The sequence below is a fragment of the Choloepus didactylus genome, chromosome X, assembly GCF_015220235.1.
Source record: "Choloepus didactylus isolate mChoDid1 chromosome X, mChoDid1.pri, whole genome shotgun sequence".
Classification (NCBI taxonomy): Eukaryota; Metazoa; Chordata; class Mammalia; order Pilosa; family Megalonychidae; genus Choloepus; species Choloepus didactylus.
Genome location: NC_051334.1, coordinates 50,574,777 through 50,602,715, shown reverse-complemented (window position 1 = coordinate 50,602,715; position 27,939 = coordinate 50,574,777). Strand labels below are relative to the sequence as shown.

Sequence of the window (27,939 nt, the reverse complement as noted above, 5' to 3'; positions counted from 1 at the left end):
TTGCGCTAAAGCCTCTGTTCTTAATTTCTACACTTCTGAATGCGTCAAGATTCCCAGCACACGCGCGTAGGATATGCTCCTTTGCCTGCTTGGAAGAGTTCCTCGGACTGCCGACAGAATAACTACAGCTCCCAGTGGCCATTGCGCGCTCAAGCCGGTACGCACGCACCCACACACCAGGACTCCAGGCATCCGGCGTGCGCAGTGCGCGCTCACGGAACTACACTTCCCGGCTCTCCCCGCGCATCCCGTGACACTTTGTGGACCGCGGGCGCGGAGCTGGGTTTCAACAGCTGCACTCCTCGCGCTCGGACCCGGCCCTCGACTCGGCCTCCGACTTGGACCCAGCTCCACCATGGAGGAGGCGGACCGAATCCTCATCCATTCCCTGCGCCAGGCCGGCACGTAAGCACACAGCCCCCGCCCACCCCGGAATGCCCCTATCCGGGACTCCCAAACCCCGGGATCCCGTCACCTGGGACCTTAAAACTCGGGACCTTAACATCCAGGACTTCAACTTCCAGGACCCTAAGACCCCACCCTCACCCCAACACACTCTGACATCAGGGGCCTTCCAGACCCTTCGACCTCGACACAGTAAACTCAAAAGTCCGGGACCCGGACACCCCAAGACCTTAAAACCTTGGAACCTAAGACCCGTGACCCTGAAATCTGCAGCTCTTGACATCTCGGAAACCTAAAATCCCAGCACTGCAACAACTGGGGGCTTTAATATTCCAGTACCCTAATGTTTGGAGACCATAAGACATCTATACCATGAGAACCAGGGAACTTAAAACCCCAGGACCCTGGCACGGAGGGACTCCACAAAGCTGGAACTGGACACTTGGGAACCTTAAAACCTTAGTTCCCTGACACCTGGGGCTTTTAAAACCCCAGGACCCCAAAGTCTGGTGACCTCAGCACTTAGTGACTTGGACACACAAGGACTTCTTGCATTCTAGGGCCCTAAAACCCAGGACACCAACGTTTAGGGAGACAGATATTTGAATGGCTTGAAACTAGGAGGTCTTGATATCTAGAGACCTGGACATTCAGGGACCCTGGTGTGTGGAGCCCTCTCAACATCTAGTCTCCTCAAAACCCCGGCGGCTCAATATCTAGGGGGCCCTGATGTGTATGGGACACAATATCTGGGGACTCGGAAACCCAGGGACCATGCCGCCTGGGGCCCTTGACCTTCCTGCATCCCTGAAATTTGGGGCTCTTCTGCATAGGGGAATTTTGAGACTTTCGGAACTCAGATCCCTTCCCTCTGCCATTCTCTTTCACCCAGATCTTGGGACCTGAGGACTTCCCTAGTTCTTAGTTTTTCAAATGGAAGTCACAGTCACTCATACCCAGGATCAGAACTGTCGGCATCCTCTCCACCCCCACCCTGGTCGTAGCGCCTCCAGAAGACAGGCTGGTCTGGCTTGATCCCTGTCTCTTGACTACTCCCTCCATTGAGCCTGCCCCCTTCTTCTTCAGGGCAGTTCCTCCAGATGTGCAGACCCTGCGGGCCTTCACCACTGAGCTGGTTGTAGAGGCCGTGGTCCGCTGCCTGCGTGTGATCAACCCTGCCGTAGGCTCTGGCCTCAGCCCCCTGCTGCCTCTTGCCATGTCCGCCCGGTTCCGCCTGGCTATGAGCCTGGCCCAGGCCTGCATGGTGAGTGGTCTCCTCTCAATACACTTATGCTCTTCCTTCCTCCCTCGCAAAGTCACCAGGCTCCTTTGAAACTCTTGCCTTTCCTCTCTGCCACCTCCCCTTGTGGCTTAGCGCTCACTAGTGGTTGAGGTTGCTGACTCTGTGGTCAAACTGCTAGTTCAGACCCCAGCTCCACCACTTGCTAACTGTGTGGCCTTAACCCTCCTGGGCCTCAGTTTCATTCTCTGGGAAATGGAGATGCTAAAAGTGGGTTAGTTGTGAGGATTCAATAAATCCTGGGCGGACTACTGGCTGTCCCCGGCTCCCACATTTTCAGATTTGCACCAAGATTTTTTTTTTCCCCTATAGTGTCCATTTACCAGTTCCAGAAAAGGCCCTACTTAGATCACATGCTCACCCCTAAACCAATCACTGCATACTCCTATTGGCCCAGCCTGGATCACATGGTAATCCCTATAGGGCACTGTGATCGTGACCCCTTCAGGATTGCCTGGAGTTGTGGGGAGGGAGATCTGGTTACCCAAAGGAAAGTATGCTGGTTAACTAAAACAGTTTCTCTGCTATATTCCCCTTGTGGCAACCAAACACACATCTTGCCTTTCATGAGAACAATTCCCCAAATGTCTCTACTGTCAAATGAAAGACAAATTTTGAGAACTTAGACAAGAAGACCATTTAGCAAAAGGAGACAATTTGCAGATTGGGGCATGTTCTATGTCAAGACAAAAGCGCTCCATTTTTCCCTGAGAAAGAGGCAGCTTATATAGTAAATACAATGAGGTTACACAAAAAATACGATTGGTTAAGGAAAAACAATAAGAAAAGCAAGCCCTATAAGGGGATGGAATGCTAACTCACAAAACTTAGTTACCCCCAACAAAAATCCTGGTTTGGGGGAAATCAAGACCCAGGTTTAAAAAATGTCAGAACTCCCTAGCAGTTGTACAAGCCCGGAGAGGCTCAGGTAACTTGTCTGAGGCATGTGTGGGTGATTTAAAGATGTACAGACAAGTTAGCTTTGACTTTAGTTATGTATAGATAAGTTGGCCTTTGCTTTAGACACCATGTGGACAAGCTGCCTCCAGGCCTTTGCCAATTCATTTAATGCTACGATAGATAAAGTGAAGCACTCACTCCTCCTAGTACAGAGCTGTGTCCAGCTACTATGTTCAGAAGCTTCCCAAGTAATGGTATTCCTCCCAGCTCACTAGCTCTGTGACTTTAGGGCCAGTCTCTTAACCTCTTTGGGCCTAAGTTTCCCCCTGTGTAAAATGGGTGTAAGGATAGTATCTACCTCATAGGGTTGCTGTGAGGATTAAAATGGAATTAATATATGAAAAGCTGGATATGATAAGCTTTCTGTGAGTGGCATGACTATTATTGGATAGGCTTGATCTGGCTGCTTGCATTCCAGCAACCTGCAGCTACATAATCAATCTAAACACTCCCAACATACCCAGTATATGGCAGTAGAGGGACAGTAGAGTAACTACAGTGAAAATGTCCAGAAGGGCAGGGCCGTCAGAGTTCTGGAATTTGGACCTCGCTTGTGCGGTTTCTGTCTCTACGCAATAGGCCTCAGAGCTCTGCCCATTCCCTAGTTCTCAGCTTCACCTAATTCTCAGGAGTTCTCTGTTTCTTCTCTCTGGGGCCCTTGGTGGCCTTCTGAGGCAGGTAGTCTGTCCTCCTGGCCTGGGGCTGGATTCTCAAGGAGGGCACTTTTTAAAGGGGAAGTTATGTCCTCTGTTTGGCAAGGAGAGAGTACAATGAGGGGTGTTGAGGAAGGGCTGGGGGTTAGGCCTCCTCCAGTTCCCTGTTCCTCTCTTCTCTCAGTCCTGTTTCCTGCTGGGTTAGGTGTTTACTTACTTTTGCTCACACTGACTTCAGTAAGGGGCAGAGAATATGGCTTTTTTTTTTTTTTTTTTTGAATGTTCACAGCAGCATTATTCATAGCAGTTCAAACGTGGAAACAACTCAAATTCTATCAACTGACGAATAAATAAAATATGGTATTATCATATAATAGAATATAATTTCACAATAAAAAGGAACAAAGTACTGATACATGCTACAACATGATGAACCTTGGAAACTTTATGCTAAAGGAAAGAAGCCAGTCACAAAGGCCCACATATGGCATGATTCCATTTATATGAAATATTCAGAATAGGCAAATCTATAGATTACAGTTGTGGTTGTTTAAGGATAGGGGAATGGAAAAATTGGGGATGACAGCTAAGGCATGTATAGTTTCTTTTTAGGGTAATAAAAATGTTCTGAAACTGATTGTGAGATGGTTGCACAACTCTGTGAATACATACTAAAAGTCACTGAAGGGGTGAAGTGTATGGTATATGAACTATATCTCAAAGGTTGTTAAATAACACACACACACGCCCAACTTGCTGTACCTCACCTCCATGGTCCCTGATTAGGTATGTACCAGGAAGAGTCTGCAGATTTACAGTTCCAACAAATTCCCAGGTGGTGTCAATGATTTTAGTCCAGGGACCATATTCTGAGGACCACCACAGTAGTGGTTTTTCAACCTTGGTTGCTCATGAGAATTACCAGAGAGCTGGTAAAAATCTGATGCTCAGGATTAAATCAGTATCTCTGGAGGTGGGACCCTGGTAACTCCTAGAGGTCCTTAGGTGATTCAAACCAGTGTGCAATAAAGTTTGGAACTCCAGGCAAATAGGTTAATAGTAGTCGCTATGGGGATAGATGAGGAAAATAAATAAGGAAGAGAAGAATAGAGCCCCAGCTCTCAACCAGATGCCTTATACATCACAATATTGTAAACAGGGTAACTAGCTATAAGTGAAAATTAAGAAAATAATTATTAATTCAAATGCAATATTGACATATAAGTTAAATTGACCTTCCAACACCCAGAGCATTAATATATCTTGAATTCAAACAAGATTCAACAAATTCTTAAAGATACTCCAGAGTCTTTTCATTTTAGGTATCTAAGATCTCTCAGGGACCATCTTCTTCTCCCAATGTAATCCTAAGCCAGAAGAGTGACTGCTTCTGTTTTCTCCTTCTTTTCATAACATAATCAAATACACACCTCCCTCTTTCTTAAAATAACAAAAACAGAAACAAACAAACAAAAAAACTTACAGCAGATACAAATATTACCTACTAGCATGGCCATTAATATAATTATCCAGATGTTCAACCCAGGTAGGTAGCACAAAGAAAGGTGTAGTCAGAGCAAGAACTCACTTGGTTTGGCAGTGGCGAGCTGGAAAGCCAGCTCATGTAGAAACAGGATCCAAGAACATGGGGATAAGACAGGATATGGCACTCAAACCAAGGAACAGTTAGGGAATGACATCCAGACATGTAGACTGAGAGCAAGTGGGCAAGTTAACATGCCTGGAAAAACAGTAAATTATGAAGGCCAATCCAAGGAAAGTTCTACCAGCCCTCTGCTCTGGTTTAAGAAGCAGAATCTCTCCTGTGGGTTAACAAGGGCAAGCAACTGCATGGGCAAAACTCAGTCCTACAGGTGCATGAAAATGCAGTTGGAAGTCAGGTGTTCTGGAGAGGCCCTAGATTGCTCAAAGCCATCTTCAGACCCTCCTTTGCCATGGTTTCTGAAGGTTGGTTTTCTGCTAATTGACATCATGACTTACAATCATCCATGGTGTATAATCAACTGTTCACAGTATCTTCTTATAGTTGTGCATTCATCACCCCAATCTATTTTTGAACATTTTCTGAATGGCTCTCCCATGCTTTTGCAGGTTAGGATTCTGAATGCAGTCATTACCCATATAATGGCGAATGTTTGGTAGTATGTAAAATGGTTAAAGAAAAATAGCATTGGAGTCATAGTGATTTCATTTAACTCATCTCTTTGGGTGTCTTCTTTCAAAATTTCCTCATCAACTGGGCCTGCCGGATCTTCCAGTGGCCGGTGACATGCTGTGCGAAGGAGAGAATATGGCTTTTTCAGTGGTCAAGATGTACATGCGATCGTCTGGCCCCCAGCAGCCTGGGTTTGCCAGCAGCAGAAAAAGTCTCTCTTAACCCTGCTGAATGCTGTCCCCATAGCCCACCTCAGCTCAGCACTGCCACCTTCTGCCGTCTGCCTCTTCATGTGTCCGACTCCTGGCACCAGTTTCTGCGACTCAGCCACCTTCACACACCCCACTCCTGGAATGAGTTTCTCTATCAGTCACACACCTTCACACACCCCACTCCCGGAATGAGTTTCTCTATCAGTCACAACTCTTTGATTGCAAGTATCAGAAACCCAAAGTAAAGTAGCTTAAAAGCCAGTGGCTTTCACACTTTTTGACCATGATACCCTGAAATAAATATCTTATGTTGTGACCCAGCACACACACATACACACACACTTATAATAATGTTTTTTGAGTGCCTAATCTGTGCCGGGCATTGCGGTAACCCATTTAATTCTCAGAACAACCTTCTGAGGTAGGTACTGTTGGGATTCCATTTTTCCAGGTGAGGAAAGCGATGCACAGAGAGGTTAAATGATTTGCCTGACATCACACAGTTGGTAAGAGGCAAAGCTTGGATTTGAACCCCGGAAGTCTGCTTTCAGAGTCCATTCGGCTCCGGGCCAACAGCAACTCTGGCAGAAAAAGGTTTTCTTTCTCTCCCTGCTGGTTTCCCAGTCCCCAGGTAGAACTCTGATGGGCACTGCCAGGGTCACATGTCAGCGGGAAGCAGGGGGTGGGGGAGGGTAGGAGAGGCTTTGGGGTTGGCTGCTCCACTAGGACCTTGTGGGGCGTGGAGGAGGAGGGGTAAATCCACCTAAGAGTGGACACCTATGGACAGACAGATGCCACACATCCACTGGGTGGAATCTGTGAGGAATCAATGGATGAGTGAAGTTTACAGATATTGCCTGTGGTCAGCCAGTGGGTTTCTGAGCCCCTTATCACCACGACAGTAATAAAGAGCTTGGCCTGTTTATTCCTTAAAGCAGCTACTACTAATAGGTAGTAATAGTCCCATTTTACAGATAGGAAACTGAAGTTCTAAGTGGTTAAGTAACTGGCCCAAGCTTCATAGCCAGTGAGCAGCACAAGCTGGATTTTAAGTAAATCTTGAACAGTCCTCATGTCTTTTTTATTTTTTCTTTCATGAGGACAGATATTTTTGAAGAGTCTAGGCTAGTTGTTTTGCCTAGTGCCCTACCATCTGAATTGGTCTGATTGTTTTCTCATGATTAGATTCAGATTTTGGGAGTGATATTATCTCCTTCCCAGTGTATCCCATCAGAAGTGCATTATGTCAGGTTGTCCCATGATGGGTGATGCTAACTTTGAGCACCTGTTTAAGGTATTTCAGTGTCCTTTTTATTTTCTATCCTACTTTTTTTTGGGTACCAGCTTTCCTGAGATATAATTCACATACCATACCTTTCACCCATTTAAAGTGTACAATTCAGTGGTTTTTAATATATTCACAGAGCTGTGCAACCATCAGCACATTGAATTATAGAACATTTTCACGACCTCAAAAATCTCAGTGTACTTTTTTTTTTTTTTTTTTTAGAGCTCTTTAAGAATTTTTTTATTAATTTGTTTTTACCATCTGGAGGTATGAAAATATACATTGAACAAGGTGACAGACACAAATAGGAAGTTAGTCACACAAAAAAACAGAAACACAGAAATATACTTTTGTGAGGGGCAAATAAAGGTTTGACTATACATCATCTCATCCCATTTCTATTCTCTTTTGAAGAACAACTCTAACTGTAATGCAGTATCTTTTTCTATAGAACCATTTTCAGGCCATTTCTTGGCTGATTCTCAGTCATATTGAGGCCAGACTGTATTACAGAAATAAACTATTTTTTCTTTTTTTCATAGGCTCATAACTAAAATCTTTCCAATTTTTCAAAATAGAGCACAAAATATTCAAGAATGCTATTAGAATTAGAATTTTTCATTTTAAAGAATTTCTGCAATTGGTAACCAATTAGGAACACATGAACAATACAAATGCAGTAACACGCCAAATAACAAATTTAAATGGACACTTAACCCTTACTATATATTTAAGTAACAGACCAATTAACAGTTACACAGGCATCATGCTCTTACTTAATTTCATTAAATACCAATTAATTGTTGGATTAGTTATTTTCTAGGAGTATACTCAACAGAAAAACTCAGGTCAGGGCCTTGAACACTGTACAGAATGTTACTCAAAAAACAGAAAGGTGTAGAGGTCAGAGAAAAGGTGGCTCATTCTGGAAGTGGGATCTGGGCCTCAGTCCCAGGTCCAGGAGACTCAAACCTCCATATTGACTTTTTTTTTTTTTTTTTTTTTTTTTTTTGGGTGTTGTTTTTTAATTTTTTTTTAATCATCATTTTATTGAGATATATTCACATACCACGCAGTCATACAAAACAAATTGTACTTTCGATTGTTTACAGTACCATTACATAGTTGTACATTCATCACCTAAATCAATCCCTGACACCTTCATTAGCACACACACAAAAATAACAAGAATAATAATTAGAGTGAAAAAGAGCAATTGAAGTAAAAAAGAACACTGGGTACCTTTGTCTGTTTGTTTCCTTCCCCTACTTTTCTACACATCCATCCGTAAACTAGACAAAGTGGAGTTTGGTCCTTTTGGCTTTCCCAATCCCATTGTCACCCCTCATAAGCTACATTTTTATACAACTGTCTTCGAGATTCATGGGTTCTGGGTTGTAGTTTGATAGTTTCAGGTATCCACCACCAGCCACCCCAATTCTTTAGAACCTAAAAAGGGTTGTCTAAAGTGTGCGTAAGAGTGCCCACCAGAGTGATCTCTCGGCTCATTTTGGAATCTCTCTGCCACTGAAGCTTATTTCATTTCCTTTCACATCCCCCTTTTGGTCAAGAAGATGTTCTCCGTCACACGATGCCGGGTCTACATTCCTCCCCGGGAGTCATATTCTACGTTGCCAGGGAGATTCACTCCCCTGGGTGTCTGATCCCACGTAGGGGGGAGGGCAGTGATGTCACCTTTCAAGTTGGCTTAGCCAGAGAGAGAGGGCCACATCTGAGCAACAAAGAGGCATTCAGGAGGAGACCCTTAGGCACAAATACAGGGAGGCCTAGCCTCTCCTTTGCAGCAACTGTCTTCCCAAGGGTAAAACTTATGGTAGAGGGCTCAACCCATCAAACCACCAGTCCCCTATGTCTGTGGTCATGTTAGCAACCATGGAGGTGGGGTAGGCGAATACCCCTGCATTCTCCACAGGCTCCTCAAGGGGGCACTACATCTTTTTTTTTTTTCCTTGTTTGTCTTTTTCTTTTTTTTTTAACTTTCCCTTCTTTTTTTAAATCAACTGTATGAAAAAAAAGTTAAAAAGAAAACAAACATACAATAAAAGAACATTTCAAAGAGACCATAACAAGGGAGTAAGAAAAAGACAACTAACCTAAGATAACTGCTTAACTTCCAACATGTTCCTACTTTACCCCAAGAAAGTTACATAATATAGCAACATTTCTGTGAACTTGTTCCTACTATATCCATCAGAAATTAACAGACCATAGTCATTTCTGTGCATCCCCAGAACGTTAAATAGCTTATCTGTTCTTCTTGGATTATTGTTCCCCCTTCCTTAATTGCTCTCTACTGCTAGTTCCCCTACATTCTACATTATAAACCATTTGTTTTACATTTTTCAAAGTTCACATTAGTGGTAGCATATAATATTTCTCTTTTTGTGCCTGGCTTATTTCGCTCAGCATTATGTCTTCAAGGTTCATCCATGTTGTCATATGTTTCACCAGATCGTTCCTTCTTACTGCCGCATAGTATTCCATCGTGTGTATATACCACATTTTATTTATCCACTCATCTGTTGAAGGACAATTGGGTTGTTTCCATCTCTTGGCAATTGTGAATAATGCTGCTATGAACATTGGCGTGCAGATATCTGTTCGTGTCACTGCTTTCCGATCTTCCGGGTATATACCGAGAAGTGCAATCGCTGGATCGAATGGTAGCTCTATATCTAGTTTTCTAAGGAACTGCCAGACTGACTTCCAGAGTGGCTGAACCATTATACAGTCCCACCAACAATGAATAAGAGTTCCAATTTCTCCACATCCCCTCCAGCATTTGTAGTTTCCTGTTTGTTTAATGGCAGCCATTCTAACCGGTGTTAGATGGTATCTCATTGTGGTCTTAATTTGCATCTCTCTAATAGCTAGTGAAGCTGAACATTTTTTCATGTGTTTCTTGGCCATTTGTATTTCCTCTTCAGAGAACTGTCTTTTCATATCTTTTGCCCATTTTATAATTGGGCTGTCTGTACTATTGTCATTGAGTTGTAGGATTTCTTTGTATATGCAAGATATCAGTCTTTTGTCAGATACATGGTTTCCAAAAATTTTTTCCCATTGAGTTGGCTGCCTCTTTACCTTTTTGAGAAATTCCTTTGAGGTGCAGAAACTTCTAAGCTTGAGGAGTTCCCATTTATCTATTTTCTCTTTTGTTGCTTGTGCTTTTGGTGTAAAGTCTAGGAAGTGGCCGCCTAATACAAGGTCTTGAAGATGTTTTCCTACATTATCTTCTAGGAGTTTTATGGTACTTTCTTTTTTTTTTTTTTTTTTTTAAATCATCATTTTATTGAGATATATTCACATACCACGCAGTCATACAAAACAAATTGTACTTTCGATTGTTTACAGTACCATTACATAGTTGTACATTCATCACCTAAATCAATCCCTGACACCTTCATTAGCACACACACAAAAATAACAAGAATAATAATTAGAGTGAAAAAGAGCAATTGAAGTAAAAAAGAACACTGGGTACCTTTGTCTGTTTGTTTCCTTCCCCTACTTTTCTACACATCCATCCATAAACTAGACAAAGTGGAGTTTGGTCCTTATGGCTTTCCCAATCCCATTGTCACCCCTCATAAGCTACATTTTATACAACTGTCTTCGAGATTCATGGGTTCTGGGTTGTAGTTTAATAGTTTCAGGTATCCACCACCAGCTACCCCAATTCTTTAGAACCTAAAAAAGGTTGTCTAAAGTGTGCGTAAGAGTGCCCACCAGAGTGATCTCTCGGCTCGTTTTGGAATCTCTCTGCCACTGAAGCTTATTTCATTTCCTTTCACATCCCCCTTTTGGTCAAGAAGATGTTCTCCATCCCACGATGCCGGGTCTACATTCCTCCCCGGGAGTCATATTCCACGTTGCCAGGGAGATTCACTTCCCTGGGTGTCTGATCCCACGTAGTGGGGAGGGCAGTGATTTCACCTTTCAAGTTGGCTTAGCCAGAGAGAGAGGGCCACATCTGAGCAACAAAGAGGCATTCAGGAGGAGGCTCTTAGGCACAAATACAGGGAGGCCTAGCCTCTCCTTTGCAGCAACCGTCTTCCCAAGGGTAAAACTTATGGTAGAGGGCTCAACCCATCAAACCACCAGTCCCCTATGTCTGTGGTCATGTTAGCAACCATGGAGGTGGGGTAGGCGAATACCCCTGCATTCTCCACAGGCTCCTCAAGGGGGCACTACATCTTTTTTTTTTTTTTCCCTTGTTTGTCTTTTTTCTTTTCTTTTTTTTTTTTTAACTTTCCCTTCTTTTTTAAATCAAGTGTATGAAAAAAAAAGTTAAAAAGAAAACAAACATACAATAAAAGAACATTTCAAAGAGACCATAACAAGGGAGTAAGAAAAAGACAACTAACCTAAGATAACTGCTTAACTTCCAACATGTTCCTACTTTACCCCAAGAAAGTTACATAATATAGCAACATTTCAGTGGACTTGTTCCTACTACATCCATCAGAAGTTAACAGACCATAGTCATTTCTGGGCATCCCCAGAACGTTAAATAGCTTATCTGTTCTTCTTGGATTATTGTTCCCCCTTCCTTAATTGCTCTCTACTGCTAGTTCCCCTACATTCTACATTATAAACCATTTGTTTTACATTTTTCAAAGTTCACATTAGTGGTAGCATATAATATTTCTCTTTTTGTGCCTGGCTTATTTCGCTCAGCATTATGTCTTCAAGGTTCATCCATGTTGTCATATGTTTCACCAGATCGTTCCTTCTTACTGCCACGTAGTATTCCATCGTGTGTATATACCACATTTTATTTATCCACTCATCTGTTGAAGGACATTTGGGTTGTTTCCATCTCTTGGCAATTGTGAATAATGCTGCTATGAACATTGGCGTGCAGATATCTGTTCGTGTCACTGCTTTCCGATCTTCCGGGTATATACCGAGAAGTGCAATCGCTGGATCGAATGGTAGCTCTATATCTAGTTTTCTAAGGAACCGCCAGACTGACTTCCAGAGTGGCTGAACCATTATACAGTCCCACCAACAGTGAATAAGAGTTCCAATTTCTCCACATCCCCTCCAGCATTTGTAGTTTCCTGTTTGTTTAATGGCAGCCATTCTAACTGGTGTTAGATGGTATCTCATTGTGGTCTTAATTTGCATCTCTCTAATAGCTAGTGAAGCTGAACATTTTTTCATGTGTTTCTTGGCCATTTGTATTTCATCTTCAGAGAACTGTCTTTTCATATCTTTTGCCCATTTTATAATTGGGCCGACTGTACTATTGTCATTGAGTTGTAGGATTTCTTTATATATGCAAGATATCAGTCTTTTGTCAGATACATGGTTTCCAAAAATTTTTTCCCATTGAGTTGGCTGTCTCTTTACCTTTTTGAGAAATTCCTTTGAGGTGCAGAAACTTCTAAGCTTGAGGAGTTCCCATTTATCTATTTTCTCTTTTGTTGCTTGTGCTTTGGGTGTAAAGTCTAGGAAGTGGCCTCCTAATACAAGGTCTTGAAGATGTTTTCCTACATTATCTTCTAGGAGTTTTATGGTACTTTCTTTTATATTGAGATCTTTGGTCCATTTTGAGTTAATTTTTGTGTAGGGGGTGAGGTAGGGGTCCTCTTTCATTCTTTTGGATATGGATATCCAACTCTCCCAGCCCCATTTGTTGAAAAGACCATTATGGCTCAGTTCAGTGACTTTAGGGGCCTTATCAAAGATCAGTTGGCCATAGATCTGAGGGTCTATCTCTGAATTCTCAATTCGATTCCATTGATCTATATGTCTGTCGTTGTGCCAGTACCATGCTGTTTTGGCAACTGTGGCTTTATAATAAGCTTCAAAGTCAGGGAGTGTAAGTCCTCCCACTTCGTTTTTCTTTTTTAGGGTGTCTTTAGCAATTCGAGGCATCTTCCCTTTCCAAATAAATTTGATAACTAGCTTTTCCAAGTCTGCAAAGTAGGTTGTTGGAATTTTGATTGGGATTGCATTGAATCTGTAGATGAGTTTGGGTAGAATTGACATCTTAATGACATTTAGCCTTCCTATCCATGAACATGGAATATTTTTCCATCTTTTAAGGTCCCCTTCTATTTCTTTTAGTAGAGTTATGTAGTTTTCTTTGTATAGGTCTTTTACATCTTTGGTTAAGTTTATTCCTAGGTACTTGATTTTTTTAGTTGCTATTGAAAATGGTGTCTTTTTCTTGAGTGTCTCTTCAGTTTGTTCATTTCTAGCATATAGAAACATTACTGACTTATGTGCATTAACCTTGTATCCCGCTACTTTGCTAAATTTGTTTATTAGCTCTAGTAGCTGTATCGTCGATTTCTCAGGGTTTTCCAGATCATATCATCTAAAAATAATGACAGTTTTAGTCTTCCTTTCCAATTTGGATGCCTTTTATTTCTTTGTCTTGTCAGATTGCGCTTCTAGTACAATGCTGAATAACAATGGTGACAGCAGGCATCCTTATCTCATTCCTGATCTTAGAGGGAAGGCTTTCAGTCTCTCACCATTGAGTACTATGCTGGCTGTGGGTTTTTCATATATGCTCTTTATCATGTTGAGGAAGTTTCCTTCAATTCCTACCTTTTGAAGTGTTTTTATCAAAAAGGGATGTTGGATTTTGTCAAATGCTTTTTCAGCATCTATTGAGATGATCAATTGATTTTTCCCTTTCGAGTTTTTAATGTGTTGTAATACATTGATTGTTTTTCTTATGTTGAACCATCCTTGCATGCCTGGAATGAACCCCACTTGGTCATGGTGTATGATTTTTTTAATGTGTCTTTGGATTCGATTTGTAAGTATTTTGTTGAGGATTTTTGCATCTATATCCATTAGGGAGATTGGCCGGTAGTTTTCCTTTTTTGTAGCATCTTTGCCTGGTTTTGGTATTAGATTGATGTTAGCTTCATAAAATGAGTTAGGTAGTGTTCCATTTTTTTCAATGTTTTGAAAGAGTTTGAGTAAGATTGGTGTCAGTTCTTTCTGGAAAGTTTGGTAGAATTCCCCTGTGAAGCCATCTGGCCCTGGGCATTTGTTTGTGGGAAGATTTTTGATGACTGATTGGATCTCTTTGTTTGTGATGGGTTGGTTGAGGTCTTCTATTTCTTCTCTGGTCAGTCTAGGTTGTTCATATGTTTCCAGGAAATTGTCCATTTCTTCTACATTATCCAGTTTGTTGCCATACAGTTGTTCATAGTATCCTCTTATAATTTTTTTAATTTCTTCAGGATCTGCAGTTATGTCACCTTTTTCATTCATTATTTTGTTTATATGGGTCTTCCTCTCTTTTTGATTTTGTCAGTCTAGCTAGGGGCTTGTCAATCTTGTTGATCTTCTCAAAGAACCAACTTTTGGTGATATTTATCCTCTCTATTGTTTTTTTGTTCTCTATGTCATTTATTTCTGCTTTAATCCTTGTTATTTCTTTTCTTGTACTTGGTTTAGGATTGGTTTGCTGTTCATTTTCTAGCTTCTTCAGTTGATCCATTAGTTCTTTGATTTTGGCTCTTTCTTCCTTTTTAATATATGCGTTTAGTGCTATAAATTTCCCCCTTAGCACTGCTTTTGCTGCATCCCATAGGTTTTGGTATGTTGTGTTCTCATTTTCATTCGTCTCTATATATTTAGCAATTTCTCTTGCTATTTCTTCTTTAACCCACTGATTGTTTAGGAGTGTGTTGTTTAACCTCCAGGTATTTGTGAATTTTCTAAGTCTCTGATGGTTATTGACTTCTAATTGTATTCCATTGTGGTCAGAGAATGTGCTTTGAATAATTTCAATCTTTTTAAATTTATTGAGGCTTGTTTTATGTCCCAGCATATGATCTATTCTGGAGAAAGTTCCATGAGCACTAGAAAAGTATGTGTATCCTGGTGATTTGGGATGTAATGTCCTGTATATGTCTGTTAAATCTAATTCATTTATCAGATTGTTTAGGTTTTCAATTTCCTTATTGGTCTTCTGTCTGGTTGATCTATCTATAGGAGAGAGTGATGTGTTGAAGTCTCCAACAATTATCATGGAAACATCAATTGCTTCCTTTAGTTTTGCCAGTGTTTCTCTCATGTATTTTGTGGCACCTTGATTGGGTGCACAGACATTTACGATTGTTATTTCTTCTTGCTGAATTGCCCCTTTTATTAGTATGTAGTGGCCTTCTTTGTCTCTCAAAACATCCCTGCATTTGAAGTCTATTTTATCTGAGATTAATATTGCTACACCTGCTTTCTTTTGGCTGTAGCTTGCATGAAATATTTTTTTCCATCCTTTCACTTTCAGTTTCTTTGTGTCCCTGTGTCTAAGATGAGTCTCTTGTATGCAACATATTGATGGTTCATTTTTTTTGATCCATTCTGCGAATCTATATCTTTTAATTGGGGAGTTTAATCCATTTACATTCAACGTTAAAACCGTGAAGGCATTTCTTGAATCGGCCATCTTATCCTTTGGTTTATGTTTGCCATATTTTTCCCTCTCTCTATTAATATCCTTTATTGTACCCATACCGAATCTCTTTAGTACTGAACCTTTCTCCAAGTCTCTCTGTCCTGTCTTTGTTTCTCTGTCTGTAGGGCTCCCTTTAGTATCTCCAGTAGGGCAGGTCTCTTGTTAGCAAATTCTCTCAGCATTTCTTTGTCTGTGAAAAATTTAAGCTCTCCCTCAAATTTGAAGGAGAGCTTTGCTGGATAAAGTATTCTTGGCTGGAAATTTTTCTCACTCAGAATTTTAAATATATCGTGCCACTGCCTTCTTGCCTCCATGGTGGCTGCTGAGTAGTCACTACTTAGTCTTATGCTGTTTCCTTTGTATGTGGTGAATTGCTTTTCTCTTGCTGCTTTCAGAACTTGCTCCTTCTCTTCTGTGTTTGACAGTGTGATCAGTATATGTCTCGGAGTGGGTTTATTTGGATTTATTCTATTTGGAGTTCGCTGAGCATTTATGATTTGTGTATTTATGTTGTTTAGAAGATTTGGGAAGTTTTCCCCAACAATTTCTTTGAATACTCTTCCTAGACCTTTACCCTTTTCTTCCCCTTCTGGGACACCAATGAGTCTTATATTTGGACGTTTCATATTATCTATCATATCCCTGAGGTCCATTTCGATTTTTTCAATTTTTTTCCCCATTCTTTCTTTTATGCTTTCATTTTCCATTCTGTCATCTTCCAGGTCACTGATTCGTTGTTCAACTTCCTCTAGTCTTGTACTATGAGTGTCCAGAATCTTTTTAATTTGGTCAACAGTTTCTTTAATTTCCATAAGATCATCCATTTTTTTATTTAGTCTTGCAATGTCTTCTTTATGCTCTTCTAGAGTCTTCTTGATTTCCTTCATATCCCGTACTATGGTCTCATTGTTCATCTTTAGTTCTTTGAGTAGCTGCTCTATGTGCTGTGTCTCTTCTGGTCTTTTGATTTGGGTGCTTGGGCTTGGGTTATCCATATCGTCTGGTTTTTTCATATGCTTTATAATTTTCTGTTGTTTTTGGCCTCGTGGCATTTGCTGAACTTGATAGGGTTCTTTTAGGGTTTGTAGACCTATTGAAGTCCTTATCTCTAATTTATCAGATCTACAGCTTCGTGGAGTACACTTTCTCTAACTAACCAGCAGGTGGCGTCCACGAGCCACCTGTTCTCCACAAGCCAGTTCTCCCCTGCTTAGCCTTTTTGGTGAGTGGGGGAGTGAGTCTTGTGGGGCCCAATTGGTGTACCAAGCTTGCGTGTGTAGTTGGTGTTGCCTGCCCTGTATGTGGGGCGTGTTTCTGGGCAGTCGGGGAGGGGGGGTGGCCCTAACAATCAAATCTCCCTGATGATCCTAGAGTTTTAATGCTGCTGCAATAGTCTAATCCTTCAGTTCAGTCCTGCCACAGTTTGTCTCTGCCACTGACCCACAAGTCTTTGGTATTGGCGTATGGCTCCTGAGACTTGCAAGTGGGCCCCTCTTCCAGGCTGTGCACCCCGGGTCCTCTGTTGAGGGATGACTGTGCTTTGTCACAGGTGAGTGCCATCCCCCCAGGGCAGTTCTGGGCTGCTGGGCTGTGTAGGGAGGCTCCCAGTCTGCTCAAATGATGGCTGAATGGGGCTTTGTTAATTCACACTGCTCCACCTTCCCAGCTCTGGGACAATCAGCTGAGGTTGCAGGGAAGGCTAATGTCCATGCCCAGTATTGTGGTGTGTGCCTGTTATTTGAAGCACTTCCGTCACACTGGGTTGTCTGGGGCAGCTCTGGGCTATGGGGCTGGCGATGGGCAGGAGTGTTTCCTGTCCACCAGGATGGTGGCTGTGAGCGGACACCCCCCTTTTCTTGGGAAGTTGTGGTGTTTAGTGAATTTTCCCAGCTACTGGATTATTGCCTTTTGTCTCAGAGCTCTCTTAGTTCTGCTCTTGACTTGACGTGCCCAAATTGCAATTCTTTGAATCTTTCTGTATTGGGCTTCTTAGAGTAATTGTTTTAGAAAAAGTAAAAAGGATTAAAAAAAAAAAAAAAAAAAAAAAAAGGGCCCTCCTCAGAGATCTAATGGGTTATTGAAATGCTAATAGACACAGCAACCAGGGCCATTAAGGAAAGGTCCTCAGGGCAGAGAGATCAGCTTTTCTTCGGGATTTGCATATGCGCCTCAAGGCCTGAGCTCCGCCCTTCCCCTTTCTGTGTTCACCAGAACTCCAAAAATCCTCTGCTTTTATTTTGGAGTTTTTCGTGTTATTTTTATTTTTTTTTTGTATGCCTGTCTCCTCTCTGCTGGGCTGGCAGCTCTCAGATTCTCCGGTGTCTGGTCTCAGTCTATCTATGGTTGGAATCTGGATCAGTAGAATGAGTTTCCGATAAGAGCAGCCACTGCAGTTCTCCCTTCTCCTTCCCGGAGCTGACAGCCCCTCCTCCCACGGGACCGAGCCTGGCAGGGAGGGGCGCGGGTCCCCTGGCCGCAAAAACTTACAGATTTCGCTGATCTCAGCAGTTCGACATTTTCATGAGTGTTGTATGAAGTATGCCCAAAGACAGATTGCTCTGTGGTGTCCAGTCCACGCAGTTCCTGGCTTTTTACCCACTTTCCTGGAGGAGTAACTAAAACCTACAGCTCACCAGTCTGCCATCTTGCCCCGCCTCTCAGTGTACTTTTAATTTACATTTCTCTTATGGGCAAGGTTGGACATATTTCATAAGTTTAAGGGCTATCTTCATTTCTTTTTCTGTGAACTGTCTATTCCTACCTTTTGCATACTTTTCTGTTATGTTGCCAGCCTTTTTTTCTTGTTTATTTTTAGGCACTCCTTATATACTAGGTATATTAGCTCTTTGTCTATGATACAAGCTCCAAATATTTTTTCCCAGCTTGTCATTACTCTATTGACTTTGTTTATTGTAATTTTTTTCTTTAAAGTTTTATTTCTTTTCATGTATTTAGAAATACCCGTCTTCTTTATGGCTTCTGGATTTTGAGTCATAGAAAGGTCAGAACCTTCGTCTTATTCGTTGCTCTCTGTAGCATTAGCTATCAGAACTTTGTGGCTCCCCGCAGTGGCCTGGAGGCCTTGGGAAGCTGGGGGCAGGTTCAGAAGGTGGTGGTGGTTGGTGAGAGAGTGCGTGCATTTGTGGCTTGGGCCCAGGGCTCCCAGGGCAGGAGGATTCTGCCCGCCTGGCTGATGTGCCCTGCCCCCTCCCGCCCCCAGGACCTGGGCTATCCCTTGGAGCTTGGCTATCAGAACTTCCTGTACCCCAGTGAGCCTGACCTCCGGGACCTGCTTCTCTTCTTGGCTGAGCGTCTGCCCACTGATGCCTCTGAGGACGCAGATCAGCCTGCAGGTACAGGGTGCCTGGGGCGTGGTGGTGGTGGGTGGGTCAGGTAAGGGTGGTGTTCCTGGGTGTTCAGAGGTGGTGAAAAGGTTGATGGGTGTGGGTTGGTGGGGGTATGTGTCTTCAGGAGAGTCAAGTGGTAGGAGTGGGAGTTGGAGAGGGGACATAGGGCAGGGGGAAGGAGGCTGGGGTTTGAGCTGATCAGGTGGTGAGTTGGTGCTGGGTGGGACTTTTTGGACCTCACCTCCTACCCCTCTTGCCCTGGCTTACTCTATTCTAACCACACTGGCCTCCTTGATGCTCCTCACACACGCCAGGCACACTCCAGCCTTAGGGCTTTTGCATTTGCTGGATTATTCTTTCCCCAGCTATCCTTTTGGTTCACCCCCTCACCTCTCTGAGGTTTCTGTTCAAATGTCCACCTCAGGGAGACTTTTCCTCTGACTGCCTTGTTCAAATGACATCCTCCTTGACAGACAGATGGCTAGAGAGATAGAATGATATGGCACCTGTGGCAAAACGTTAATATTGGTGGATCTGGGTATGTGGCGGTGGTGTGTGTGTGTGTGTGTGTGGTTGTGTGTGTGTGTGTGTGTTGGTGTTCTCTGTTTGGGGTTTGTGTTATTTTTGTAACGTCCTGTAAGTTTGAAAGTATTTTAAAATAAAAAGTTAAAAAAAATTCCATCCTCCTCTCAATAGTCCTTCTCTTCCTTTCCCAGTCACCACCTCTAGTTTGTCCACCGAGGTATCCCCAGTGTCTAGAACCGTGACTAGTACATAGTAGGTGCTTAATAAATGTTTGTTGAATGAATGAGTGTGAGAATGATAGCTAGCTAGATATGTATCTTGGGGCTGGGGACAGGGATGGGGGTGTATGGTGGCTAGGATCCCAGGGTATGCATTTTTGGAGTTGCAGTGTTGTCACCTGATTAACACTCCCCCTCCACAACCCCCATAGGTGACTCAGCTATTCTCCTTCGAGCCATTGGGAGCCAAATCCGGGACCAGCTGGCCCTGCCCTGGGTCCCACCCCTCCTTCGAATGCCCAAGTTGCAGCACATCCAGGTGGGACCTCCCAACACCTGTCAGTTTCCTCACGTCCTACCTTGCCTTCCTTGTCTCCACCTGAGTGCTCAGGTGTTTGGCCCCCTTCCACCTGTGTCCTGCATCCCACTTCCTTCTGGAGGCTCTGACTCTGCCCACCCCCACCCCCCCTCCATCCCCAGGGCTCGGCCCTCCAGAAGCCTTTCCGGACCAGCAGGCTGGCCATGCCCGAGCTGAGTTCCAGAGGAGGTGAGTATGAGGCTGTGGGGAGGGGCTGGGGAGAGGGAGAAGAGGAGGGCCTGACTATATCAGAAGGGGGGAAGGCTAAACTGACACGGTGTCTGTCCCCAGAGCCACGTGAGTTCCAGGGGAGTCCCCTGCTGCTGCCCGTCCCTGCCCAGGTGCCCCAGCCGGCGGGGAGGGCAGCCTCGCTCCTCGAACACCATGCCATCCAGCTCTGCCAGCATACGGGCCAGGACCACCCAGGGGATGAGGACTGGCTACGCCGAGCTCACCGCCTCCCACCCCAGGTACAGCCTGGCGCAGGGCTCCCTGCTTCTGAGGCTCCTGCTCACTGCTGCTCCGTTTTGTCTCTCGTGTGTCTTCTGCCTCTCTCCTCTGCCCACTTTGTCCTCTCTTCCATTGTCTCCCCATCTGAAAGAACTAGGACACTGGAGTCAGAAAGACTGTGGACCATGGACAAGTCACTGTCCCTCCCTAGAGCCTCAGTTTCCTATTCTGGAAAATGGGGTAGTACTAGCACTCTCCTCTCAGGGGAGTGCTTAAAGTGAAGTAACGTGCTCTTCCAACTTTTTTTTTCTATATTATTTTAAAGTAAATCCCAGACATGTCATTTTACCTCTAAATACTCACAAATGCATCTCTTAACTCATAAAGGCATTCTTTTTTTTTTTTAATCATCATTTTATTGAGATATATTCACATACCACGCAGTCATACAAAACAAATTGTACTTTCGATTGTTTACAGTACCATTACATAGTTGTACATTCATCACCTAAATCAATCCCTGACACCTTCATTAGCACAAGGCATTCATTTTTAAGGTAACCTCTGGGCTATTTTCATACCCAACAAAATGAACAGTGATCTCTTTGTATCATCTAACACTTGAGATCACAATTAGATTTCCCCAATTGTCTCATATCTCGCTGATCTTGTCTGTCTCTTGCCTCTCTCGGTCTCTGTTCTACTCTCTGACTCTGCCCCCTTCTTGGTCTAATACCTTTGACTCTGTCCCTGCTCTGTCCCCACAGGTCCGGATACTGTCTGCCTCCGAGTCGGGGGCTCCATGCTTCCTTTTCTCTTTTCCTGCATACTCTCCCAGTGAGGGGAGCAGGTGGATGTAGAGAGGTGTGGCTGTGAGGCAGAGCAGACCCCTGTCCCCCTGTCCTCGGGGAGATCCCAAACTGGTGGGACGGGAGATAAGACAGGCTTGTCTGTAGCACCTTGGCAGGTGGGATTCCTGGAGGAGGCAGGGCCTGGGTTGCCAGACAGGCCTTTACCCCCTCCTGTTTCACCCTGTCCTCTGTTTCCAGGAGGATACATGGGCTCAGTGGCAGCGGCTGCAGAAGCACCTGGCTGAGCATCTGCGCCAAAGCTGGGCCCCGCTGGGGGTCCCCACACAAGCCCGAGATCTGGGGGAGCTGCTGCAGGCCTGGGGAGCTGGGGCCAGGACCGGGGCTCCCAAGGGCTCCCGCTTCATGCATTCCGAGAAGTTCACCTTCCAACTGGTTGGTGGGGCCTGAGTGGAGACGGGGCATGCTGGCAGGAGCTATGGCAGGCTTGGAGGCTGCTCCATGGGCCCACGCCACCTTTATCCACACAGGTCCCCCCGTTCCCCCTCAGGTCTGCCCTCTCCCCACTGGGAGAGGTGTCTCCTAGAGGAGTTGCCTAGCTTCCCAGGGGACTTCAGTGGAGCAAGGGTGGATGGGTGGGAACCACGTAAGGGCTGTAGGGGTGCTCTTTGTGCAAATGCCTCCTTTCCTCGGGCAGTTTTCTTTGAGCATATCTTCTCTCCGTGGTCACCCAGAAGGGCCCTCATCCTTTTCAGGGGCGGTTGAGACTTCAGAAATGGGCAGGAGCTGTGTCAGGGCCGGGAGGTTTCTTTATGAGCAGAAACCTCCTGAGGTCATAGATAGATCAGATGTAGGAGGCCTTTGTCTTCATCTTGTCACAGTCTGACAGCCGTCAGTTGTTGAGTGGCATGGGTATGGTGCTGGGAGAGCGCTTGGCAGAGGGGGAGGCTTGAGGCTGGGCTGTGGGGGGCAGGGGTCCCCCTGGCAGCTGTAGTGCCCCCTCCTCACTGTCCCAGGAGCCTGAGGCCCAGGCAGCGCAGGTGTCAGATGTGCCAGCGACTTCCCGGCGGCCTGAACAGGTGAGCAGTGCAGTGCAGGGTGCCCTGGGCCCTTGCCTGTCTACCAGCTGGGCCTGAAACCCATCTTGCTCTGACTGGCCCATGCCTCCCAGGACATGTGGGCAGCTCAAGAACAGGAGCTCGAGTCCCTTCGGGAGCAGCTGGAGGGTGTGAATCACAACATTGAAGAGGTTGAAGCTGACATGAGGACTCTGGGAATCAGCCTTGGGCAGGTGAGGGGCTGTGGGGAAGGGGGGGCTGCTGGGCTGGGGGTGGGGTCAGAAGGAGGGCCTGACAGGATTAGAGAGACTTGTGAGCTCGTCTGTGGAGGTCTGCAGATGGCAGGAAGCTTTGTGGGGGACATTGGGGACCTGTGGTGACTTGAAGTATCTCAGAGTTCTGAGATAGGATCGGGGGCTTGTAGTTCTACGGGTTGTTGAGTCCTTAGGGGTTCCAGGAGCCTGTGGGCATCAGTCAGGAGTTATAGGAGTCGTGAAGATCAGGAGAGATTTGAGGGATCTGTGGATGTATGTGTGGTCAGGGACTTGTGGGTCTCTCCAGGGCTCTTGGGGTCAGTGTGGCCCTGTAGGGACTGGAGGGGCCTGTGGGTGCCCGTTAGTACTTATGGGTACATCTGTCAATATCAGGAGGGGTTTGAGAGGCCTGAAGGGGCTAGAGGGCTTTGTAGTCAGTCATCTGTGGGATCTTGGGTTAGGCCCTGACTTTCCAGCCTCACTGAGGGGCAGGTGGGCTGGGGAGTGTCGCTGGGATCCCCCACTGACTTGGGATTGGGGGGTCACGGCACGCCAGGTGGAGACCGAGTGTCGGCAGAGTAAGCTCAGCACCGTGGAGCAAGAGCAGGCCCTGCGCTTGAAGAGCCGGGCGGTGGAGCTGCTGCCCGATGGGGCTGCCAACCTCGCCAAGTTGCAGGTGGGGCTGGGCTGGGGCTGGGCAGGGTGGATTGAGGCTGAAGGGGCCCAGCCCATGTGACATACCCCCACCCACCCTACCCAGCTCATGGTAGAGAGTAGTGCCCAGCGGGTCATCCACTTGGCGGGGCAGTGGGAAAAGCACCGGGTCCCGCTCCTTGCTGAGTACCGCCACCTGCGGAAGCTCCAGGATCGCCGGGAGGTAGGCTGTGGGGTCCTGGGGGCACGGGTGGGGCAGGTTCCCTCCCCAGGGGATCACCTCCCATGCTCTCCTCACTGCCCTCTGCCCACGGTGTCCTGGGCAGCTGGAATCATCTCGACGGCTAGCAGAGATCCAGGAGCTGCACCAGAGTGTTCAAGCAGCTGCTGATGAGGCCCGCAGGAAGGAGGAGGTCTACAAGCAGCTGGTGAGGCCCGTGCAGAGGGGGCCCTGGGCAGCTTGTGGTGGGTGGGGCGGGGGGCCTGGGAGAGTGCCTGCTGTGTCCCTGCCTAGGTGTCGGAGCTGGAGACTCTGCCCCGAGACGTGTCCCGGCTGGCCTATACCCAGCGCATCCTAGAGATTGTGGGCAACATCCGGAAGCAGAAGGAAGAGATCACTAAGGTGCACCGCCATGGCCGTGGGGGGGTGGGCCACAGGGGCACACATGCCCGAGGGGCAGGCGTGCGTAGTGTGGTCACACAAGGACCTCACAGCCTCTGGTAGGCAGAGTTTTCTGGCCATACCCTGGCACAAAGCAGCCACCCACGTCCCCCACCCCCTCCCAGCCACCCCCACCACAAGATTACAAGCCGTGTCTGGATGTGAGGACATGCCCACGAGTGCCCGCAGCTGACTGTCCACCCTGGTCTCTGCCAGATCCTGTCTGATACCAAGGAGCTACAGAAGGAAATCAACTCCCTCTCTGGGAAACTGGACCGGACGTTCACGGTGACTGATGAGCTCGTGTTCAAGGTATACGGGCAGGCTGGGTAGGGCACAAGGGTTGGGGTCAGACCGGGGACTGCTGCTTGCCCATCTGCTCACCAGCTGGATTGGGCCTGCGCCCCATGTGAGCCTCTGTGGGCCTACTGGCTTTGCTCTGTGAAGGATGAAGTGGTGGGTAGAGGGTGGGAGAGGGTGGCCTTGTGGGAGTGTGGAGGCGGTGTGGTAAGGGGGGAGTGGGGAGCGCAGCCCACCGATACCTTTGTGGCCCCATCTGTCTGGTCAGGATGCCAAGAAGGATGATGCTGTTCGGAAGGCCTACAAGTACCTGGCTGCCCTGCATGAGGTGAGGGATGAAGCCCACCTGGGGGGCTTGATGGGATGGGGGCGTGTTGGGAGTTAAAGCCCTCTGCTCCTGCCATCTCCAGAACTGCAGCCAGCTTATCCAGACCATTGAGGACACAGGCACTATCATGCGGGAGGTTCGAGACCTTGAGGAGCAGGTGAGGCCTGGGGGTGGCTGGGGAATCCAGGCAGGTCCGGGGACAGCTCTTTGGGTGGTTTATGCTGAGAGAGGCTGTGGCACCAGACACAGCCTACGGCTAGAGTCTCAGCCTTGCCCCTTAGTAGCTGTGTGTGTGACCTGGGACAGTCCAGCGGCCTCCTCTGAGCCCCAGCTTCTGCCACAAGGGCGCTCACACCTGCCTCTCAGCACCATTGGCAAAGGCTTCAGCTTGAATATTTGCTGGGAAATCCTGCCATGTAGCAAAGGATGCTTTCAGTTGAGAGAACGACCTGCATAAAGGCCTGGCCATGGACAAAGCGGGTGGTGTTTGAGGGACAGGCCTGAGGGGCCCAGTGTGGCCGTGATGAAGGCAGGGTGTGATGAGCAGGGGCGGGGAAAGAGGCACTGAATGCTGAGGTGGGGGATGTCTTCACATTATCTTAGATTGAGACAGAGATGGGCAAGAAGACGCTCAGCAACCTGGAGAAGATCCAGGAGGACTACCGAGCCCTACGCCAGGAGAACGCCAGCCTCCTAGGCCGGGTCCGTGAGGCCTGAGGAGCACCCCACCTGCCCCAGCAGAGGTCTCCCCCCACCCCAAGCCCTCTGCAGGGATTTGAGGTGTCAGAGGCAGTGGTCAAGTGCTTGCCCCTAGCCGTTTCCTCTGCTGTCTGACTCTTCTTGCTGTGGCCCTGGACCCTGTGCCCTGCCCACACCCCCCACCCCTGACCCCAACCCTGATCTGGGGAGATTGTCCAGAGTGGGGGAGCCAGGCCACCATTTATTGGAGGGAGAGGACTGGGGGTTGGGGGCCTGGGATCCCAAATAAATGAGGGGCTCAGTCTTCAGTCTAAGCTGAGGCATGGATCGGAGATGGGGGGGCACATGGCATAGGGAATGTGAGTGGGGTGGGTGGCAGGTGTGACACGGGGTTATGTTTTGGTGAGTCAGTGTGTGTGGCTGTGTTTGTGGGGGCTCTGGGGAAAACCACTGGGTGCTGGGCGTGTATGTGTGTGTGTGTGGGAGCTGCACAGGGGAGTTCTAATGGGCTGTGCCTGTGACTGAGTCCATGTGTTGGGAGCTTATGTGAGCCTGTGCGTGACAGGTCACGGATCTGTGTCACTTTCCCAGACCAGAGAGCACTTGAGCGCACCGAGGTTGCTTCTGCATGTGTGTCTGGGTCAGCCACTGTGACAGGGCACCTTGCACATGTGTGACCGGACTGTGATCAGGTGTGGTTGTCTGTATGACTGCAGTGGTGAGGTTGTCTGGGTGTACTAAGGAAGGCTCTTGGTGTCCGGCATCTTGTGTTGAGTCCAAGTGATGGGATTGTGGCCTGTGACCATCTGTGTGTCTGTGTGACTTTTCCAGCCCTGAGATCAGCTATGAGAGTGATGGAGGCTGGCCACATGTAAGGTTGTGAAGGCTCTGTTTGGCTGCGGAGCTGGTGGCAGGGGGGGTGGGGGTGGGGGGGAGATCCGGGACTGGCACCAGGTCCCCTCTGAGCAACCTTGGTGCAGAGGATATGAGTCAGGAGGGGTAGTCAGCTGGGGAGCAGGGTCCCTGACAGGCAAGACAGTGGACACCTCACTTCTTGGTCCTTGCAGGTATGTCCAGGGCTTGTCATCCCTGCCCCACCCACCCCACCCCACATCACCTCTGCCCCCCTCCCTCCATTTTGGCCCCTTCCTTCCTTTCCTTCCTTGGCCTTGAGGTCAGGGGCCAGGCGTGGGGTTGGAGCACCTGCTGGGCCTCTGGCTCCTCTTCTTGCGGAACTCGAACTCATCCACAGTCCACACGGCCCCTTTCTCGCTCTCCACCCGCACGAAGCACTTGTGTAGGCTCAGGTTGTGGCGGATGGCATTCTGTGGAAGGGGGATCCGCCAGCCAGGCCAGGGGCAGTGGGGTGAGGGTGGGAGAGGTGGGCAGTCATCCTCTGGGGTTGCAGCCCCTCCCAACAGTGAACCGCCTGCTCCTCCCCAACATGCCTCTCAGCACGAGGCCTGCCCACTCCTGAGCTTGGCCCATCACAGCCACTGCCACCTCCGGAGGAGCTCACCTTCCAGGTGGCAGGGTGGTTTCGGAAGAAGGCGAACATGCGTGTGAACCAGTGGTAGATCTCATTGAGTGTCCGCTGCTTCTCGGGAGCCTCCAGGATGGCCTGGTGGTGGGGAGGGATGGGGCTAAGTGAGGGAAGCAGCGCCTCCAGAGTGAGGGCTGAGAGGGGCAGGGCCTACCCTGGGCTGCCTACATGGGGGTGGGATTGTGGGGGTTGGGAAGGAGGGAGATGGTATGGAGTGAAGGCTCAGGGACAAGGTTACATGTGGGGTGAGGTATGGGGTTGGCTGGGGTTAGAAATGGGGCGAGGCATGGGTTGGGGACAGGATTAGGTAAAGGATCAGGGCTGAGGTTTGGAGTGGGGTCAGGTTAAGGGCTAGGGCTGGGGCTGGAGTTAGGTTAAAGGTCTATATTGGGGTTGGAGTTGGGGCTTTCTTGGGGGGGGGGTGAGGCTCCAGGGTTTTGGAAGGTTGAGGGTCAGGTTAAGGATTTGGAAGACAGAATTAAAGGTCTGGGGAGGGGTTAGTTAAGAGTCGGGCTGGGAGATGGACTGGGGTGAGTTTAGGGGTTAGGGATGGGATGATATGTGGCATTAGGTCAAGAGCCAGAGATGGCCCTAGTTATTGAGTTATTTTACGAGTCAGGGAGGTGGTTAGGTTTAGGGTCAAGAGTGAGATTCGTTGAGGGATTAGGTGTGGAATGAGGCTAAAAGGGAACTTCAGTTTGGATTTAGGAATGGGATTAAGAGTCAGCAATTACAACTGCAAATTTGCAATGAGGTTATGGGTTAGGATGGGGTTAGGATGGGGTTCAGTTCAGAGACAGAGGTGGGGGGAGTGTATGGAGTTAGGTTGGGGTTAGGTTAAGGTTCAGGTTTGGGGTTCATGTGGAGCCAGGATGAAGGTCTGGGTGGGTTCAGGTGAAGGCTGTGGGGCGGGCATTGGGGAGATTTGGATGAAGGGGTCAGCATGGGGTGAGGTTAAGGGGCAGATAGCTGTGACAAGGAAGTGGTTAAGGGTGGGGTCTGGCTGGAGATGCTTTGACATCTTAGGGTATGTTGGGGCAGGGGAGAGATACAGGGTTGGGTTGGGGGTGACGAGGTGGAGAAGGAGTTAGGGTACTACCCGGGGTGGGTCTCAGGCCAGGGTCAGAGATGTGGGGTCAGTTGTCAGGCTATTTTCTAGGTCAGGGAGGGAGCTAGGTATGGGGTTGAGGTGGACATCAGGAAATAGGTGAGTTCAAGGTCAACACGCAGGCTTGTACTGGCCTGGATGGTGGGACCCCCCATTCTCAGCACAGCTTGGGCCTCCT

At 47.1% G+C, this 27,939-nt stretch overlaps 2 protein-coding genes across 3 annotated transcripts in view; one reads left to right on the top strand and one right to left on the bottom strand.

Annotated features, from left to right (window-relative positions):
* Window positions 1-153: 153 nt before the first annotated feature.
* CCDC22 (coiled-coil domain containing 22) lies at window positions 154-25,418 on the top strand. Its single transcript, XM_037821071.1, has 17 exons — window positions 154-405; window positions 1,492-1,669; window positions 18,670-18,802; window positions 19,752-19,858; window positions 20,020-20,086; window positions 20,189-20,367; window positions 21,397-21,591; window positions 22,173-22,235; window positions 22,328-22,447; window positions 23,025-23,144; window positions 23,229-23,345; window positions 23,449-23,550; window positions 23,637-23,744; window positions 24,000-24,095; window positions 24,352-24,411; window positions 24,494-24,568; window positions 25,015-25,418. The coding sequence occupies exons 1-17, from the start codon at window positions 356-358 to the stop codon at window positions 25,126-25,128; spliced, it is 1,884 nt and encodes a 627-aa protein (XP_037676999.1). The 5' UTR covers window positions 154-355; the 3' UTR covers window positions 25,129-25,418.
* Window positions 25,325-27,939, bottom strand: part of FOXP3 (forkhead box P3) — a 19,536-nt gene continuing 16,921 nt past the window's right edge. For both annotated transcript variants that reach the window (XM_037821072.1, XM_037821073.1), the window contains 2 exons: window positions 26,630-26,731; window positions 25,325-26,435 (listed from right to left, as the gene is read on the bottom strand). In XM_037821072.1, the coding sequence (XP_037677000.1) occupies window positions 26,286-26,435; window positions 26,630-26,731 (252 nt within the window). In that variant the 3' untranslated portion in view covers window positions 25,325-26,285. The remainder of the gene's footprint in view (window positions 26,436-26,629; window positions 26,732-27,939) is intronic.